The sequence below is a fragment of the Pongo abelii genome, chromosome 15 (genome assembly GCF_028885655.2).
Source record: "Pongo abelii isolate AG06213 chromosome 15, NHGRI_mPonAbe1-v2.0_pri, whole genome shotgun sequence".
NCBI lineage: Eukaryota > Metazoa > Chordata > Mammalia > Primates > Hominidae > Pongo > Pongo abelii.
This window is the reverse complement of record NC_072000.2, coordinates 94309767-94327133: the sequence shown is the minus strand read 5'-3', so window position 1 is coordinate 94327133 and position 17367 is coordinate 94309767. Positions and strand designations below refer to the sequence as shown.

The 17367-nt window shown below is 42.4% G+C and overlaps 2 protein-coding genes and 1 long non-coding RNA gene across 32 annotated transcripts in view; 2 read left to right on the top strand and 1 right to left on the bottom strand.

Annotated features, from left to right (window-relative positions):
* TDP1 (tyrosyl-DNA phosphodiesterase 1) overlaps positions 1–4445 on the bottom strand; it is a 91179-nt gene extending 86734 nt beyond the window's left edge. For 3 of the 13 annotated variants that reach the window (XM_054530376.2, XM_054530381.2, XM_054530383.2), the window contains exons 1-2: positions 4358–4445; positions 3654–3800 (exon numbers count right to left, since the gene is read on the bottom strand). The gene's annotated coding sequence lies outside the window, so the exon portion shown is untranslated. Of the gene's footprint in view, positions 1–3053; positions 3474–3653; positions 3801–3924 lie in introns of those variants that run through there. The other 10 variants (XM_054530379.2, XM_054530380.2, XM_024232083.3 and 7 more) reach the window with 8 other exon arrangements.
* Positions 4446–4530: 85 nt separating this feature from the next.
* The window catches only part of EFCAB11 (EF-hand calcium binding domain 11), a 165753-nt gene continuing 152916 nt past the window's right edge, over positions 4531–17367 (top strand). For 13 of the 18 annotated variants that reach the window (XR_008513159.2, XM_054530395.2, XM_009249385.4 and 10 more), the window contains exons 1-3: positions 4531–4748; positions 5335–5430; positions 9196–9241. Coding sequence is in view for 17 of the 18 variants with exons in the window: in XM_054530395.2 (XP_054386370.2) it covers positions 4674–4748; positions 5335–5430; positions 9196–9241 (217 nt within the window). In the remaining variant the exon portion in view is untranslated. Of the gene's footprint in view, positions 4979–5334; positions 5431–9195; positions 9242–17367 lie in introns of all 18 variants that reach the window. The other 5 variants (XM_009249386.4, XM_063715696.1, XM_054530386.2 and 2 more) reach the window with 1 other exon arrangement.
* Positions 9248–15908, top strand: LOC134760095 (uncharacterized). Its single transcript, XR_010137009.1, has 2 exons — positions 9248–9557; positions 14486–15908. It is a non-coding gene; the product is annotated as an uncharacterized LOC134760095 (long non-coding RNA).

Here is a 17367-nt window from a genome sequence, read left to right as displayed (position 1 = left end):
GTAATCAAGTCATACAGTTTTAAGAAATGTAGAACCTGAGAGCTTTCCTTCAATTGTTTATCGTCTGTCTTCCCTGCCTGGGCAGTGCTTGGTACAGCATAAATCTAAAGTCACACTTTTTGTAAGCGGTACTGAAAGAATCAGAATACAATATAGCTGTGTTGATTCTGAATCCTGGCACTCAATCAGGACAGCACAATGTTTCCTAAAGTGGAAGTGATTGGGACCTGACATTATGAAAGTACCTCCCTTTCCATTCCAATCCAAACTCCCTGTTTAAATCAAGAAGAAAGTTGTAGTGTTGTAGAAATGCTTTTAATCTTGATGTTGAACAAATAGCAGGGTCTGGGCTCTTCTGCAGGCACCAACAATTTTGTTTACCATCAACAGAAGGTATCTTATGGCTACGTTATATTTGAAATGCAAAATAAAGTTTATTTTATGTAAAAGAATGATTGGATTCAAACAAAAATATTAAGTATATGATAGTCTATGTGATAGCGGCAGGAGGCAGACAAATCCCTAGGCAGATAGGGGCAGGGCCCCAGTGAAACCCCACCTGCAAACCAAAGACAGTTTAAAGCCTGAAAGCCAAGCTACAAGTGTTGGATAAATCCACGGACTGGACTGATAACCTCTCTTCCCACTTGGCACGCTTTCCTCTGATTAATCCCCACCCTTCACCTACTTTACATATACCTACCTTTCCCTAATTGGTTTTTTACATTGTCATGCCCACCTTTGAGTGGTGCCGTTGTTTTAGCCTTTTTTGTGTACTCACAAACCAACCAGCACACACTCCCCCATTCTGAGCCCATAAAAGCCCCAGACTCAGCCACACCAGTGAACTGCCCACCTTGGGGTCACAGGGCAGGGGCCATCCACTTGGGGTCCTGTCTCTGCTGAGAACTGTCTCATCACTGAGTAAAACTCATCTCTGCCTATTTCCCCTTCAGTTGTCAGCCTAACCTCATTACTCTTGGACGCAGGACAAGAAACTGGGACCCGCTAAACAGCGAGTGCAAATAGAGCTATAACCCTGTAAGCACTCCATTCCGCTGGTGAAGCAATGGGAGAGGGAGCTGCTGGCTGCCACACACCCCCATTCATTGGGCTGCAGATGGCGGGACTAAAAGAGCTGTTAATACATCCCTATTTGCCTGGTGTCTCCAAGTGTTAGGGCACCACTGCATCCCCCTCGTCTGGACACCAGAATCTGCTACCAGAGTCACTTGCCATACGCCCAGGCCATCCACAAGCCCTGCATGGAGCCTGCGACTGGGCCAGCACTTGGAACAGCCAGCCGGGCCTCCAGGCTTGCTCACTCACTCACACACCCACTCCTCTCGGCCCGAGCATAGTGTCCACGGGATCTGGGCGGGGATGAAAGACAAATGCACTCTGCCAGGCTGAGTGGGCAGGGCACCTCCTGCAGCCAGCCCAGGGCTGGAGGTCTCCAGCTGGTGAAGCAGCCCTGAAAAAAATCCTGTGTCATATGTGTTAAGAGAATAAAGCAAACTGGGGAGAAGGCAGGCGAGTGTGAGCGAAATTTGGCAAACACTGCACTAACATGAAAAATCTAAGAAATTTTCCCACCAAATGCTAGCTCAGGACACTGTTAGCACTTTTATTAAGGACTTTAAAACATGTTGTGGATATAAAAGTGTACTCTATTTAGAGCTACTAGTGTTTCCTCACTCCCCACTATACGAGACCCAGTTGCGGCAGTTCTCTTTCACCTCCAGCTGCTCCTTCTCATGGAGCTTAAAGACCATCAGTTGGGCCTGGGAGCCATGCTCCTCAGTTGAGTTCCTGTGTGGCCAGTAATAGGCAAACATGGGCCCTTGTCTCAAACCCAGCCATGACTAGGGAGTAAATGTGCACTTGGGCAGGTTAGTTAACTGCTGAGCCTCAGTTTTTTAGTCTGTAAAATGGATATCATGCTTACCCCCTGGAGTTCATTAATTCAACAACTTACTGGACAGCTACTATGTACCAAAAACAGGGAATGAGGCGTTAACAATATAGTTTCTACCCTAGCAGAGCTAATTTCAGGGCAGAAGAGACAGACCCACACATAAAAATTTTAATAGCCAAGATGAGTTAGACATTCATTACATTGTGTAAGTATGAGACAGAAAAATAGGGGTGGCCTTTGGAATATGCTTAAGAAGTAACATATAAATGAGACCCAGAGGGCCAAAAGGAACCTGCTGTCCAAATGATGGGGTGAAGAGCATTCCCAAGTAGAGGGAACCCAGCCTGCAGAGGTGGGAAAGAGGTCATAAGAAAGGACTTAGGCAAGGCAGGCAGTGGTCCAGGATGAAGCGGGTGAGGGGAGAAGACTTGTTAAAGAAATTAGATTTTATGCTATGAACAACGGGGCCCCACTGAGGGCTTTAAGAAGGGGAGTCCGATTTACATTTATTTTTTTGAGACAGAATCTCGCCCTGCCGCTCAGGCTGGAGTGCAACGGCGCAGTCTCGGCTCACTCCAACCTCTCTGCCTCCCAGGTTCAAGCAATTCTCCCACCTTAGCCTCCCGAGGAGCTAGGATTACAGGCACCCGCCATCACGCTCAGCTAATTTTTCTATTTTTGTAGAGACGGGGTTTCACCATGTTGGCCAGGCTGATCTCAAACTCCTAACCTCAAGTGATTCACCCTCCTCGGCCTCCCAAAGTGCTAGGATGACAGGCGTGAGTTACCGCGCCCGGCCTTCGATTTGCCTTTTTAATACAACTGTGTGCTCCAACTCTGTGGAGAATGGTTTGGAGACAAAGAAGTGAGAGGGCTCTTGCTCAAGGCGTTGGGGACGGAGCAGATTCAGAACGTGAGGAAATGACGGCAGCAGCTGCTAACCTTACTGAGTGCTCATTTGGGGCCGGCCAGGCTCGATTCGAAGCGCCTCATCGGGTGTAAACTCGCTTCACCCTCAGGACAACTCTATACTACGTACCGTGACCGTCCTCCTATACTGGGAAACCAAGCACAGAAAGCTTAAGCGCCTGGCACGTGGTGGGCGCTTTCCTACTAACTTTCTGGGACCACGCACCTGTAAGCTTAGATCTGGGAATAAAAACCCGAGCAGGGGCCCCTAGCGCCGCGCCCCGGCAGGACACAGGTCTCCGCGGCGCCCGTGCGCGCCCCCTGAGGCGCTGTGATCCGAGGAAACCGAGGCCCCGGGGCCAAGGCGACCCTGCCCCGTCTTCCCGGCCGCGCCGGTTCCTCGCGGTCCGCCTCCAGCCCTGCCGGACCCCAGCAGCCCGCGAACTGCGACCCGGCCAAGAGCAGGATCCCGGGCCCGACCGCAGCCCGCGAAAGACCGCACCGTGTCCGCGCCCACTGCCGCCCAAGCACGTACCTGAGGCGCACAGAACCAACGCTCGCCTGGGATCCCGCCCCTTCGGCGGCCGCCGCACATGCGCGCAGTTCAAAACCTCGGCAGCGGCGCGTGCCTCGAGGCCCGGCCCCTTCCCCTTCCGGGGAGCCCACCGCTGGGTCCTAAAGCCCGCCGGGTGTTTACCCGGGACGGGGCTGGGGAAACCTGGTGTCCCCTAGCTCTTGGCTTACTTCCTGGAGACTTCTTAAAACGAGAGGAGAACCAGAAAGCCGTCCCCTAACTTCTCTCTAGTTAACTACTAGCAAGACTCACCCTCTTTACAGGATTCTCATGGCTCAGGCTCCCTGGGCTCCATGCAGCGGCGTTTGGTTTAAAGTGGAGAGAGGATACGCTTAGGATAAAGGCAGCTGCAAAGAGACTTGTGTCCTGGGAGGGGCTGGGTGCAGACTTTGAAATCTCCTGTAAAATAAAAAGTTAAATGAGTTCCCATAGGACTCAGAACCTCGAATGTCTGTTCCTTCTTCGAAACAGTTGCGTTCTTTTAAAATCTTCTGAGAAAAGGAACTCGCCCCACGTTCCTTGCCTTTAATAAGGATGTTTTCTGTGGGATTTGGACTCGGTGCTCTTTATGGTATTTACTCTTGGAATCTCTTTCACACTAGGCGTCTCTTCCAGAGGACTGAGTGAAATACATTTGTGTAAACATAACGGCTCGTTTCGTTCTTTCATTGAAGATCTACTTTGTGCCAGGCACCGTGCTAGGTGCTGGGGTTATCTGCAGGACAGAACAGATGTAGTAGCTACCCTGGGAGCTCGATCACAATGACTTGCTGATCTGAACGAGAATCCTGGACTTGGCTCTTTTCGTTTGGTTCTTTTTATGTTTGTTCACACTCTTTTTGTCTCCTATAATGTTTAACATAGTGCCATAGATCTAAATGATTAAAAGTAACCTATTGCAAGATGGAGGGAGAGAATGAAATAAATCATGAGCCAGGAATTGAACCAACACCTACAAGCGCCTGGATTTCCAGCCACGCTCAACGAGTTAAGGGGACAGTCAGGGGATGGAGCCAAGTGCTGTGGGCAGGCCTGGGCGCCTCACTGCCAGGGCGGCTCCAAGGAAACGTGATTAAACAAAGGCTCTGGCCAATAGCCCTGCGGGATTAACGCGAGTGGCTGGCAGGTTGTCCAATGGGAGGAGACGTCGGAGTTGGGCGGTGAAGTGCGGCTTCCTGAACCGCGGTGGGCGTGGCCGCGGTAGGCTGCGAGCCAGGCTGGGAAAGCGGTGGTCGCTGATTGGGTTGCTGGCGTTCGGTTGTTGCAGTCGCGATGTTCTTCTCCGAGGCCAGAGCCAGGTCGCGGACGTGGGAAGCCAGTCCCTCGGAACACAGGAAGTGGGTGGAAGTAGGTGTCCGGAGGGCAACTGAGCCTCGGACTTCAGCTTGGCCTGGGCCTCTCGCTTTCTCCCCGCGCCTGGGTCTCACTCTGCCGGGTTGTACAGATAAGACCTGGGCTGCCTGTCCAAAGGGTTGTGGTTAATGACTGATCCTGGAGCTGCAGGGCTCCTGGCTCCTCGTCCAGGACTACGGCTACCTCCAAGTTCCATCTCCTTTCTCTCTATATAGTCTATAATGGTAACCTTGAGTCTGCATCTCTCCCGCCTTTCAAAGCCAGCCCCTTTGCCTCACCTTCTTAACTCCAGGACTGAATTTTGGGTAGAATTTATCTCAGTGGCCTAAATGAATTAATTTGCTTCACCTAGCGGTTAACTCGTTTGCACTTTGAGGGAAATTTCAGCCCATCTTTAAGAAAATTTCAGTCCATCTTTAAGATTTCTTGAGAATTAATATTGGGATAATGAAATTCTATTTTCATACTCTACTGCTGGGCCAAGTTTTAGATTTTCGAGGTCCAAACTATATAATAAACTAGTAATAAAAATAAGAAACCATTTCTGTCTCATTAACTAAAGCTATTTAATGTTCTTCAGGTATTTAAAGCATGTGATGAAGATCACAAAGGATATCTCAGCAGAGAGGACTTTAAAACTGCTGTTGTAATGCTGTTTGGGTACAAGCCCTCCAAGGTAGAGCTTTCTTATATATTTGGGGATGGGGTAGACGATCAAAGGTGAATGGATCCTAAGAAAAGTTCACAGGGCTAGCTTAGGATGTTTATAAATTGCTTTATAAGCAATTTCAGATGTGTCCAGTGCTGAATTTTAGCTTCCTCTTAACACCTCAGCCCAGAGATGAAGTAGAAATCTTTTCCACTGGAGTCTACACAAGCCTATCTCACCACCAGGCTGCTAATAACTATTATAAATAGGAGATGCTAGAGAGGTGCCAAGAGGGAAGACTGAGAGGGGAGTGTTGGTAACAGGAGAAATTTACATAGGATATGACATAGTCTCTTTCTCGTTTTACTTTTGTTGTTTTGTTTATAAAATACATCCACGGTCAAAAAATTAAAACAGTGCAGAAAGGTATAAAGTTGAGCATAAAATCTGCTCCCCGCCTACCAGAGGGTCCCACTGCTAGGGGATTACCATTAACAGTTTTTTGTGTAATTCTGAAATTTTCTATCCATGACATACACATGCATAGTCTTTTATTGAAAACATAAATGGGTAAATATTGTGCCTACTTTAACTTGCTCTTCTCATTTAACAATATATCAACCTAAAAGCACACATCACTACCACATTTTAAAATATGGTTGCATATTATTCTTTTTAGCCAGGTTCCTGTCTGGGGTTATATAGGTGGGTTTTTTTTTTTTTTTCCTACAAACATTGCTGCAATGATACACACATTTATGTCCTTGTGGCTGTATATCTGTGGAATAAGTTCCTAGAAGTATAACTGCTAGGTCATGGAATATGTACGTTTAAAATTTTGTTAGATATTTGCTCTCCAGAAAAGATTGCACCAATTCGTCAATAATGAGAGTTGAGCTGAGCCCATGAACCTCCTACTTGAGTAGGGCAAGTTTCCTGTTCACCCCTGTCTTTATGCTTTTCTGCTTTCCTGTTACATTCATTCGAGAGACAACCCCTTCTTGTTAAGCTGGAGTTAGTCAGAGTCAAGATATTGTCCAGATTCAAGAAATTGAGCTGCCACCATCAAGCAAAGGGAGCACTCAGGGCTCAGCCTGGAATACCATCCCTCACTCTCTTTAGACCAGACAGCTTGGCAGTTAATTAGGGCCCAGCTGTTCCTCATGAGTGGACTGTGCCTTTCTGTCAGATTGAAAGCCCAGCGAAGCCAGGGACCCTGTGATGTCATGCCTCTCCGCCCTATTTGTGTCAACAGAACATACTTACTGTGAAGTTGTGATGCACAATAAGTATTAATATATTCTCATGACCCAAGTAGGTTGCATGGACAGCTCAGGTGGGTTCAGAGTGGCTCAACTATGAAGGGATGCCTAGTTACTGAGAAGCTTATTATGGAGCTCAGAGAAGTAGTCAGGGCCGACTCTTAGAAATTGCAGCTCTCCTGTTTACCTGTAATCATTTCAGTTGGAATTACAAAGCAGGTCAGCTAAAAAGAGTCAGCCTGTGAAGCATTGTGTTTAACTTGGATTCACCTGGAGAGGTATCTTGTCTCATTTTTGCCTTTATCACCCTTGAGTCTATTTGGTTTCAATTTTAGAATGAGGAATTTAATGACAGATACAGTGATGTAACATACTGTACATACACTCCATGAAATTTAACAGATTTTACTTTTCATATTGAGGTGAGGTTTTCTATTTTATTTTTTAAGCAAATGAACTATTTACTAACCGCAGGTCACTAAACGGTATTTACTAATAGCATGTCACCTATAAACTTAGTCATTTGTACAATGAACTTTTATGATGCAAGTGACACTTAATATATAATTTCTGTGAAATTCAACAGATTTTTTAGACTAGGTTGAGGTTTGGGGTTTAATTTTTTAATACTGCTTTTGAGCAAATGAAATATTTACTGACTGCAGGTCATGAAGCAATAAAATACTTATATAATAAATCACTTATACGTTCATGCAGTTGTTTACATAATTAAGTTTATTTATTTGTTGAGATGCAGTCTTGCTCTGTCACCCAGGCTAGAGTGCAGTGGCGTGATCTAGGCTCACTGCAACCTCCACTTCCCAGGTTCAAGCAATTCTCCTGCCTCAGCCTCCTGAGTAGCTGGGACTACAGGTGCACACCACCATACCTGGTTCTTTTTTTCCTTTTTTTTGTATTTTTAGTAGATACGGGGTTTCACCAATGTTGGCCAGGCTGGTCTCCAACTCCTGACCTCAAGTGATCCGCCCACCTCAGCCTATCAAAGTGCTGGGATTACAGGCATGAGCCACCGTGCCCACCCATACATAATGAAATTTGTTGTTTCTACTTAATAAAAGGAGTACTTGCTAGTTGCTAGTGATATAAAGATGAATGAAACACAGTCTCTACTTCGAAGCAGTTCAGAGTTTAATGTAGAAAGACATAAAACTGTGATAGATACCAAGAAAGAGAAGAGATTGAAAAACAGAAAGTGAAGGGAACAAAGAAGGAAGGCCTAATTCTAGTGGTAACTCTAACAGTCTGGGTGGTCATTTAGACTAGAGAAGATAGACTACTCTGATAAGTATCTAGGAACACTTTGTGGGTGGTGGGACAAGTTAGGCCCTGATGACTGATTGGATGTGGTGGTGGTAAGAGTGACATGACCACTGGGACTGAAGGGATAGCGATGCCACCAATTAAGAGAAAATTTAAGAGTAGGTTCAGAGGAAGTCAGTGAGTTTCGATTGGAACACACTGAGTTTGAGGCAGCTATGAGCATTCCAGGTGCATTCACTCGTTAAATAATATGCTGGCTATTGAGGTTATGGTGGTGAAAATCTGCTGTTAGATTTTACTGCTTCCCTGAGATGTAGGAATCTGAAATTGGGTGGAGGGGGTAGGGCTGGAGATAGACTTGGGGCTCCTTGGTGTCCATGTGGTTGCTCAAAACACAAGGCTGGATGGCATTGCCCAGGAAGAATATGCAGAATAGGAAGAGCCATGGTCTGAGGACAGAACGTTGAGGAATACCAGCATTTAAGGGTAGGAGGGGACTTGAAGAAGTTGGAGTGGGAAGCATTTGGCAGGGACAAGAGGAACCAGGAAAATGCAGGAAATCCAAGACTGGGAAGAGTTGGAGACCAGAAGTGGAGAAATTATGTCAGATGCTGCCAAGCTTCTAATACTATAATGTTTATAAAGCCCTTGTAACAGTGTGGTAAAGGGCTTATATTTTAACATTTAGTGAAAGCAGGTCCTCGTATTTTCTGTACAGTAAAGTCTCAAATGTTTAAAGATGCATAGGGGAAAAAAGCTGATTAGTCTAAAATGATAACAGTGATTTTCATTGGATGGCTGATTTTTAAATTTTCTGCATAATTTTTTGTATTTTTCATGCTTTCTACATCAATCATGTGATACTTTTATAATCAGGAAAAAAATTTTAAAAATAGAGCCATAGAGCCCATTATAACAATTGTATTTGTCTAAAGTAGAAAGGCTGCCTGTTAGATTATATTATATATGGGACAGCCAAATTGATGTTCTGTGCTTAAACTGTTTTGGTCAATGGAATAAAGTTTTGGGGGCTATTAGAGACTATCAGATTAGTGTCTGCTATTTTATAGATGTTGATGGAAAAATAAAATGGCTATTATAGCTATTGTGTATCATTACTTGTCTGCTTGGTTCAACAAACTTGGTTTCTCATAAAATAGATCCTTATTCCCACCCAAAGAATTAAGAACTTGCACTGTGAAAACATTTGATAAAATTACATGTTCTATTATTTTTTCCTCTTTTCTAGATAGAAGTGGATTCTGTGATGTCTTCAATAAATCCAAATACTTCTGGTAATATGAAAGTTAATATTAATTTTAGTACCTTATTTAGACAACTGAGATGGCTTGGCTGTGTCCCTACATCAATCTCATCTCAAATTCCTATGTGTTGTGGGAGGGACCTGGTGGAAGGTAATTGAATCATGGGGGTGGGTTTTTCACGTGTTGTTCTCATGATACTGGATAAGTCTCACGAGATCTGATGGCTTTATAAGGGGGGGTTTCCCTGCACAAACTCTCTCTTTGCTTGCTGCCATCCATGTAAGATGTGACTTACTCCTCTTTGCCTTCTGCCATGATTGTGAGGTTTCCCCAGCCACGTGGAACTGTAAGTCCATTAAACTTCTTTCTTTTGTAAATTGCCCAGCCTTGGGTATGTCTTTATCAGTAGCATGAAAGCAGACTAATAACACTTACAAAATGAAAATTAAAAACAGAAACTAGGCTGGGTGCAGTGGTTCATGCCTGTAATCCCAGCACTTTGGGAAGCCAAGGCGGGTGGATCACCTGAGGTCAGGAGTTTGAGACCAGCCTGGCAAAGATGATGAAACCCCATCTCTACTAAAAATACAAAAAATTAGCTGGGTGTGGTGGCAGGCGCCTATAATCCCAGCTACTCGGGAGGCTGAAACGGGAGAATCGCTTGAACTGAGGAGGCAGAGATTGCAATGAGCCGAGATCACGCCATTGCACTCCAGCCTGGGCAACAAGTGAAACTCCGTCTCTAAATAAATAAATAAAAACTATATAGCATTATATTTAAGCACATATTTGTTTTGTTTCTCATTGTCCAAAAGAAAGGTTTTGGTTGTTTTTATTTTTTTTTAATTTTTAATTTTTGTAGGTGTATATATGGAGAGGTGGTACATGAGATGTTTTGATGTAGGCATGTAATGTGTAATAGTCGCATCATGGGAAATGAGATAACTATTCCCTTGAGCATTAATCCTTTGTGTTACAAACAGTCCAATTACACTCTTTTAGTTATTTTAAAATGTTGAATGATTATTTTGACTCTAGTCACCCTATTGTGCTGTCAAATACTAGGTATTAATAGTCACATCATGGAGAATGGAGTATCCATGCTATCAAGCATTTACCTTTCGTGTTACCAAGAATCCAATTATACTCTTTTGGTTATTTTTTAATGTACAATTAAGTTGTTATTGACTATAGTTACCATGCTGTACTATCAAATACTAGGTCTTCTGTTTTATTTTTTTTTTGCATCCATTAACCATCCACACCTCTCCCCAACTCCCCCATTATCCTTCCCAGCCTCTGGTAACCATCCTTCCACTTTCTATGTCCATGAGTTCAATTGTCTGGATTTTTAGATCCCATAAGTGAGAATTTGCAGTGTTTGACTTGCTGTGCGTTATTTGACTTAACATAATGACCTCCCATTTTCATCTGTGTTGTTGCAAATGACAGGATCTCATTCTTTTTTATTGCTGAATAGTACTCCATTGTGTATGTGTACCACATTTTCTTTATCCATTCATCTGTTGATGGACACTGAGTCTTCTTCCAAATCTTGCCTATTGTGAACAATGCTGCAACAAACAGTATATGAGAGTGCAGATATCTTCCATATGCTGATTTCCTTTCTTTTGGGTATATACCCAGCAGTGGGATTGCTGGATCATATGGTAGCTCTATTTTTAGTTTTTTGAGGAACCTCCAAATGGTTCTCCATAGTGATTGTACTAATTTACATGCCCACCAGCAGTTTATAAGAGCTCTCTTTTCTCCACATCCTTGCCAGTCTTTGTTATTGCCTGTCTTTTGGATAAAAGCCATTTTAACTGCAGTGACATGATATTATTGTAGTTTTGATGGCATTTCTCTGATCACTGATATTGAGCACCTTTTCACATATGCCTGTTTGCCATTTGTATGTCTTCTTTTGAGGTTCTTTTAATTTTGATTACTTATAAATATGTTTATCACAGGGAAATTTTTAACTGTTGAAGTGCATAAAGAAAAAATCATTCATAATTTTAACATTCAAAAAATGATACTAGGTTTTCTGACTTGTGCAGCTGAATGAATGGACATGGCACCTACTGAAAAGAGAAGATGGCAGACGGGTGGGGCAGTGGAGTGGGAGCAGGGGGCAGGCAATACTTGGGGGTGAGGGAGACTAAGAGCTCAATTTTGAGTATGTTTGAGAAGTGTTAATTTACTATGTCAAAGCAGTCAGACTGGATGAATTTCAGAAGTAAGTTCTGGGCTGAAGAAATTGGGAGTCATCAACCTGTAGACAGATTTTAAAATCAGGAGAATGGATGAGACCACCTAGAGAGATAGAGTGGACTGAGAATGTTAAGAACTCTAGCCAGCAGAAGTCAGGTGGAAGATGAAGAAATGGTGAAGGAGACTTAGGAGTGACAGAGGGGCAAGAGGAAAATCAAGAGTGTTTGATCAAAAGCCAAGAGAAGTAGATATTTTAATGAGGAAGGTGTGGTCAGCACTATCAAATGCTCCTGAAAGGTGAGGTGGCATAACTGATGAGTATCCTTTGGAGTTGACCACCTGGAGGTGTTTGGTGACTTTAGCAAGAGGCCATTTCAAAGTGTGGTGAGGGCAGAGTGGGTTGAAGATAAGTGGAAAGTGATGATAAAGTGTGACAGTGTGAGTAGATGAGTCTTTCATTAAGTCCAGAGTGGCTATGGATCAAGAGATGTTTTGTTTGCTTCTTCTTATTACTATTTAAATGGAAGAACATGTTTCCAAGCTTAGCAGAATGATCTAGTGAAGAGGAGGAAGGGAGATGAGAGAGGGAGGGAAAGAGACCTATTGTGTAAGGGGATAGGATCCAGAGCATGTTGGATTGGCTTTTTAAATATTACCTTTTTTCACATAATTTAAAACTTCCAAAAAGTTCAAAATAAAGTAGTACAGAGAATAGCTTACTCTCTGTATAAGGTATACCTTTTACCCAGATTGACATTGTTAACATTTTACCCATCTTCCTTCTCCTTCGTACTTTCTACCACTATTCCCTTCTCTTCTGTACTGAATATAACCAAAGTATGCTTATCATGTTCATAAATATATGTTGATACTGTGTTTTATCTGATGTATCATCTGTATTTTGTCAGTTGATCTAATAACATCCTTATTAGTATCTTTCCTTTTTTAGTATGTTAAAAAATCATAAGTGTATCTAGGGAAAAAAAAGACACATATGAATAGGAACAAAGATAAAAGTGACAACAGTCGGCTGGCGGTGGTGACTCACACCTGTAATCCCAGCACTTTGAGAGGCCAAGGCAGGAGGATTGCTTGACGCCAGGAGTTCAAGACCAGTCTGGTCAACATAGTATGAGACTCTGTCTCGACAAAAAAGCAAAAAAAAAAAAAAAAAGCCAGGCATGATGTCACATGCCTATAATCTTAGCTACCTGGGAGGCTGAGGCAGGAGGATCCCTTGAGCCCAGGAGTTTGAGGTTGCACTTAGCCATTATCATACCACAGCACCCCAGCCTGCGACAGAGTGAGACCTCGTCTCTTAAAAAACTTAATTGATTCAAAAGAAGGAAGAAAATGGGAACAAAAAATAGATGGAAATAGACAAGTAGAAAACAAATAATATGGTAGATTTAAATCCAATCATTAATGTTTTAGTTAGATGTAAATGATCTCAACAGCCCCATTGAAAGGGAGATAGTGTTAAATTAGATAAAAGAGTACAAACTAACTCTGTGTTGCCTAGAAGCCCACTTTAAATATAAGGGCAAAAAAGATTAGAAATATATACTGTACTGAACACTAACCAAAAGAATGCCAAAGTGAGCATGTTAATATCAGATGAAGTAGACTTCAGAAGAAGGAATATTACCAGGGATAAGGAGAGCCAGTTCATTAAGGGAATTAAACATTTATGCCCCTGGCCAGGTGCCATGACTGAAGCCTGTAATCCCAGCACTTTGAGAGGCCAACGCAGGTGAATCACTTGAGTCCAGGAGTTTGAGACCAACCATGATGAAACCCCGTCTTTATGAAAAAATACAAAAAAATTAGCTGGACATGGTGATGCATACCTGTAATCCCAGCTACTCGGGAGGCTGAGGCACGAGAATCATTTGAGCCCAGGAGGTGGAGGTTGCAGTGAGCCCAGATTGCACCACGGCACTCCAGCCTGGGTGATAGAGCAAGACTCTGTCTCAAAAAAAAAAAAAAAAAAAAAAATCCCCTAATAGAAATTCAAAATACATGAAGCAAAAAACTAATAAAACTGTAAAGAAAAATGGACAAATCCATAATGATGGTAGGAAGTTGCAACACCCCTATCAATAATTAAGCAAGTAGACATAAAATCAATAAGGATATAGGAGACGTGAACAACACTGTCAACCAGTGTGACCTAATTGTCATCTATAGAATGTTCTACCCAACAACAGCAGAATACACATTCTTTTCAAGTCTACACAGTATATTTAATAAAATTGGTCATACTGTGGGCCATTAAACATGTCAATACATTTAAAGTACAAAGTATGTTCTTTGTGCTGGAATTATATTAGAAATCAATAGCAAAGCTGTCTGGAAAAGTTGCAAATAGTTGTTCCAAGTAAAAGTTTAAAAGTTCCAAATAAATAGCACACTTCTAAATAACTCATAGGTCAAAGAAAAAATCAAAAGGGAAAAATTATGAAGTATTTTGAATTGAATGAAAAGACCACATTTCAAATTTTGTAGGAATGATTGAAAGCAATACTTGGAAAGTGGTAGCACTAACTTTCTATCTTTAGGAAAGAATAAAGGTCTCAAACTGATGACCTCAGCTTCTACCTTTAATTAACTTCTACCTTTAACTACAAAAAAGAGTAAATAACGCCCAAAATAAGTGGAGGAAAGGAAATAGTAAAGATTGGAATGGGAATTGTTGAAATTGAAAAGAGGACAAACAAGAAAAAATTAAAAGCTGATTTTGTTGAGGTAATCAATAAAAATGAGAAACTACTACCCACACTGAGTGGGGGGGAAAAAAGGAGAACAGGGATTACTAATATTTAGATTTAAAATCTGTTACACTTTGTATACAAGGTTTAGAATCACATTTAAAATAAGACTTTCAGGATTATTGCTAGGAGAACATGTTCTTGATATAATCCCTAACTTGATAGAATTGCTCCAGGTTTTAAATTTCATGTTGAAAATTTTCACTTTCAAAATATTCAGAATAATGTTTGATGTTCCATTAGTTACAACTTCTTGATAAAGCCTTTTCTACATTTTTTTCCTTAGGGTTTTTTGTGAATATTCCAATCTACAGAGAGTTTTGTTTTCTGGCAAAAGGATTTCCCACATTCTTTGCGTTGATAGGATTTCTCTTTCTTAAGAGTTCCCTGATATTCAGTGAGTTATTCTTTCTGGATGAAGATCTTCCCCTAGTCATAGTATCGTGTTTCTCTATTATGTTACTGATATGGATTGGCTGTGTCCCCACCCAAATCTCATTTTGTAGTTCCCATAATTCACACGTGTTGTGGGAGGGACCCGGTGGGAGATAATTGAATAATGGGGGTGGGTCTTTCCCAGGCTGTTCTTGTGATAGTGAATAAGTCTCACAAGATTTGATGGTTTTAAAAAGAGGAATTCCCCAGCACAAGCTCTCTCTTGTCTGCTGTCATTCATGTAAGACATGACTTGCTCTTCTTTGCCTTCCGCTATAATTGTGGGGGCTCCCAGCCGTGTGGAACTGTAAGTCCATTAAACCTCTTTCTTTTGTAAATCGTCCAGTCTCATCTTTATCAGCAGCATGAAAAAAGATTAATACAGTGGCTTTTCTGATACATCAAGTGTGACTATTGCTGAAGGCATTTTAACATTCATTATTCTCATAGACTTTCTTTCTTCTGTATGTTCTCTGATTTTGAATTAAGGATTTGACTTTACACTGAATGTTTTCTTTCCTTAACTAGTTCTCTAATATGCAGAGAGGTATGGATTCTGGAAGAAAGAATACAGTCCCCATCTGTATTCTCCCAGCTGTACTCTAGTGTGTGTGTGTGTGTGTGTGTGTGTGTGTTTCTGTGTGTGTGTGTGTGTGTTTCTGTGTGTGTGTGTGTGTGTGTTTATTTGGAGAAACTCAAGACCACAAACATTCAAGAAAAGGAGTAAAATAGCCTAGCAAGAAATCACTGCTGTACTCTGATTGCTGCTAACATGCAATTTTTCTATTAGAAATGTTCAATACTAAACCAGTTTCAAACCATCCGCTTTTTCTTCTTTCCCTCTTATTGATACGAGTCAATTTTACATGGTATTTACCTTGAAGGAAGAGGGCTCATGTGCAGATTAAATGTTTTTCCACATATATTATCTCTCTTCTTAATGTTTGGATCTTGAAGAACTGAAATTGGCCGGGTGTGGTAGCTCATGCCTGTAGTCCCAAGCAATTTGGGAGGCCAAGGTGGGTGGATCACTTGAGCCCAGGAGTTTGAGGACAGCGAGAGCAACATGGCGAAACCCCATCTCTACAAAAAATACAAAAATGAGCCAGGCCTGATGGTACATGCCAGTCCCAGCTACTCGGGGGGCTGAGGTAGAGGATTGCTTGAGCCCAGGAGGTTGAGACTGCTGTGAGCCATGATCACGCCACTGCACGCCAGCCTAGGTGACAGAGCGAGACCCTGTCTCAAAAAAAAAAAAAAAGACAGGTCTGAAATGCTGGCCTTGGCCTCCTGGGAACTATTTATTCAGGTAATCAATCTTCCAAAGTTGTTCTGTATAATACAGCTGTGACTTGGGAATTCTCTGCTATCCATTGTTCTTCTTACTTCGGAACAGGGCTCTAACACACCATCCACAGGATTCTTTTGCAGAGCCCCGTTGCTGCCCAGCTTGCAGGGCGAGGTCAGACTCACATTCTAGGTTGGCCCAGACTCAGCTGCTCTTAGGAAGGGCCAGAGTCCGGAAGCTAGACACCCTGCACCTTGGGTTTGGGATTATACCTAAACCTGGATGTCCAGGCCCTGCTTCCCAAGGGCTTCTAATCCTCTTGAAAAGTAGGTCATTTCAATAGAGATTTCCTTGTGAAAATTAAGAAGAGTGAAAAGTTAAGTCAAAGCTACTAGAAATAAGAGTAGAGTATCTAGAAGAAGTGTACATGCTGGGAGAATTTGAGGGCAGCCAGGGTGAGTAGCAGAAAGGTGCTAATGATGTTTTTATTGCCTGTAACCTAACAAGCAAGTGAATATAAGCAAAAACTGTTGTGGCTGCTTGAAACAAGGAAATATATGAGTGGGAGAAAAAAATCAAGCCATTAGTTAAAGGAAGCAGCAGATCACAGTTGATGTCGGTTCTGATTTACAGTCTTGCTACCTCTTTCAGAGGGTTTCATTATAACCCTCATTCGCTGTGATGCACTTCATAACTTTTCCAAGTGTATAGAATGAAGAAGCTTGCAACTGGAAGAGACCTGGAAAACAGTCATCTGTCCTTATTTTAAAATGAGGAACCTAGGCTTCAGAGAAGAATCACAAAATGATATAGAGGAATAATAAAATAATAAATACTTGGCAAAATCCTTTTACAGTATTTATTATTATTATAGATAATTGCAGCAATCATTTCCTGAACAGTTATTGTGCAGATCTGTGATGAGCACATTCATCTGTGATGATTGTTATATTTAATATAACTATGATATTATGATTATCCTCTGTATTAGTCCATTTTCACACTGCTATAAAGAACTACCTGAGACTGAGTAATTTATAAAGAAAAGACGTTTAATTGACTCACAGTTCCAGAGACTTAACAGGAAGCATGACTGGGGAGGCCTCAGGAAACTGACAATCATGGCAGAAGGCAAAGGTGAAGCAAAGACCTTCTTCACATGGTGGCAGGAGAGAGAGAGTGAACGGGGAATTGACACACACTTTCAAACAACCAGATCTGGTGAGAACAACAAGGGGGATGTCAGCCCTCATGATTCAGTCACCTCCCACCAGGCCCCTGCCCCAACAGGGATTACAATTCGAGATGAGATTTGGGTAGGGTAAAGACACAGAGCCAAACCATATTATCCTCATTATATTTTATTATTTTAGATGATTATTTTTGAGACAGGGTCCCTAACTCCTGGGCTCAAGTGATCCTCCCACCTCAGCCTCACAAAGTGC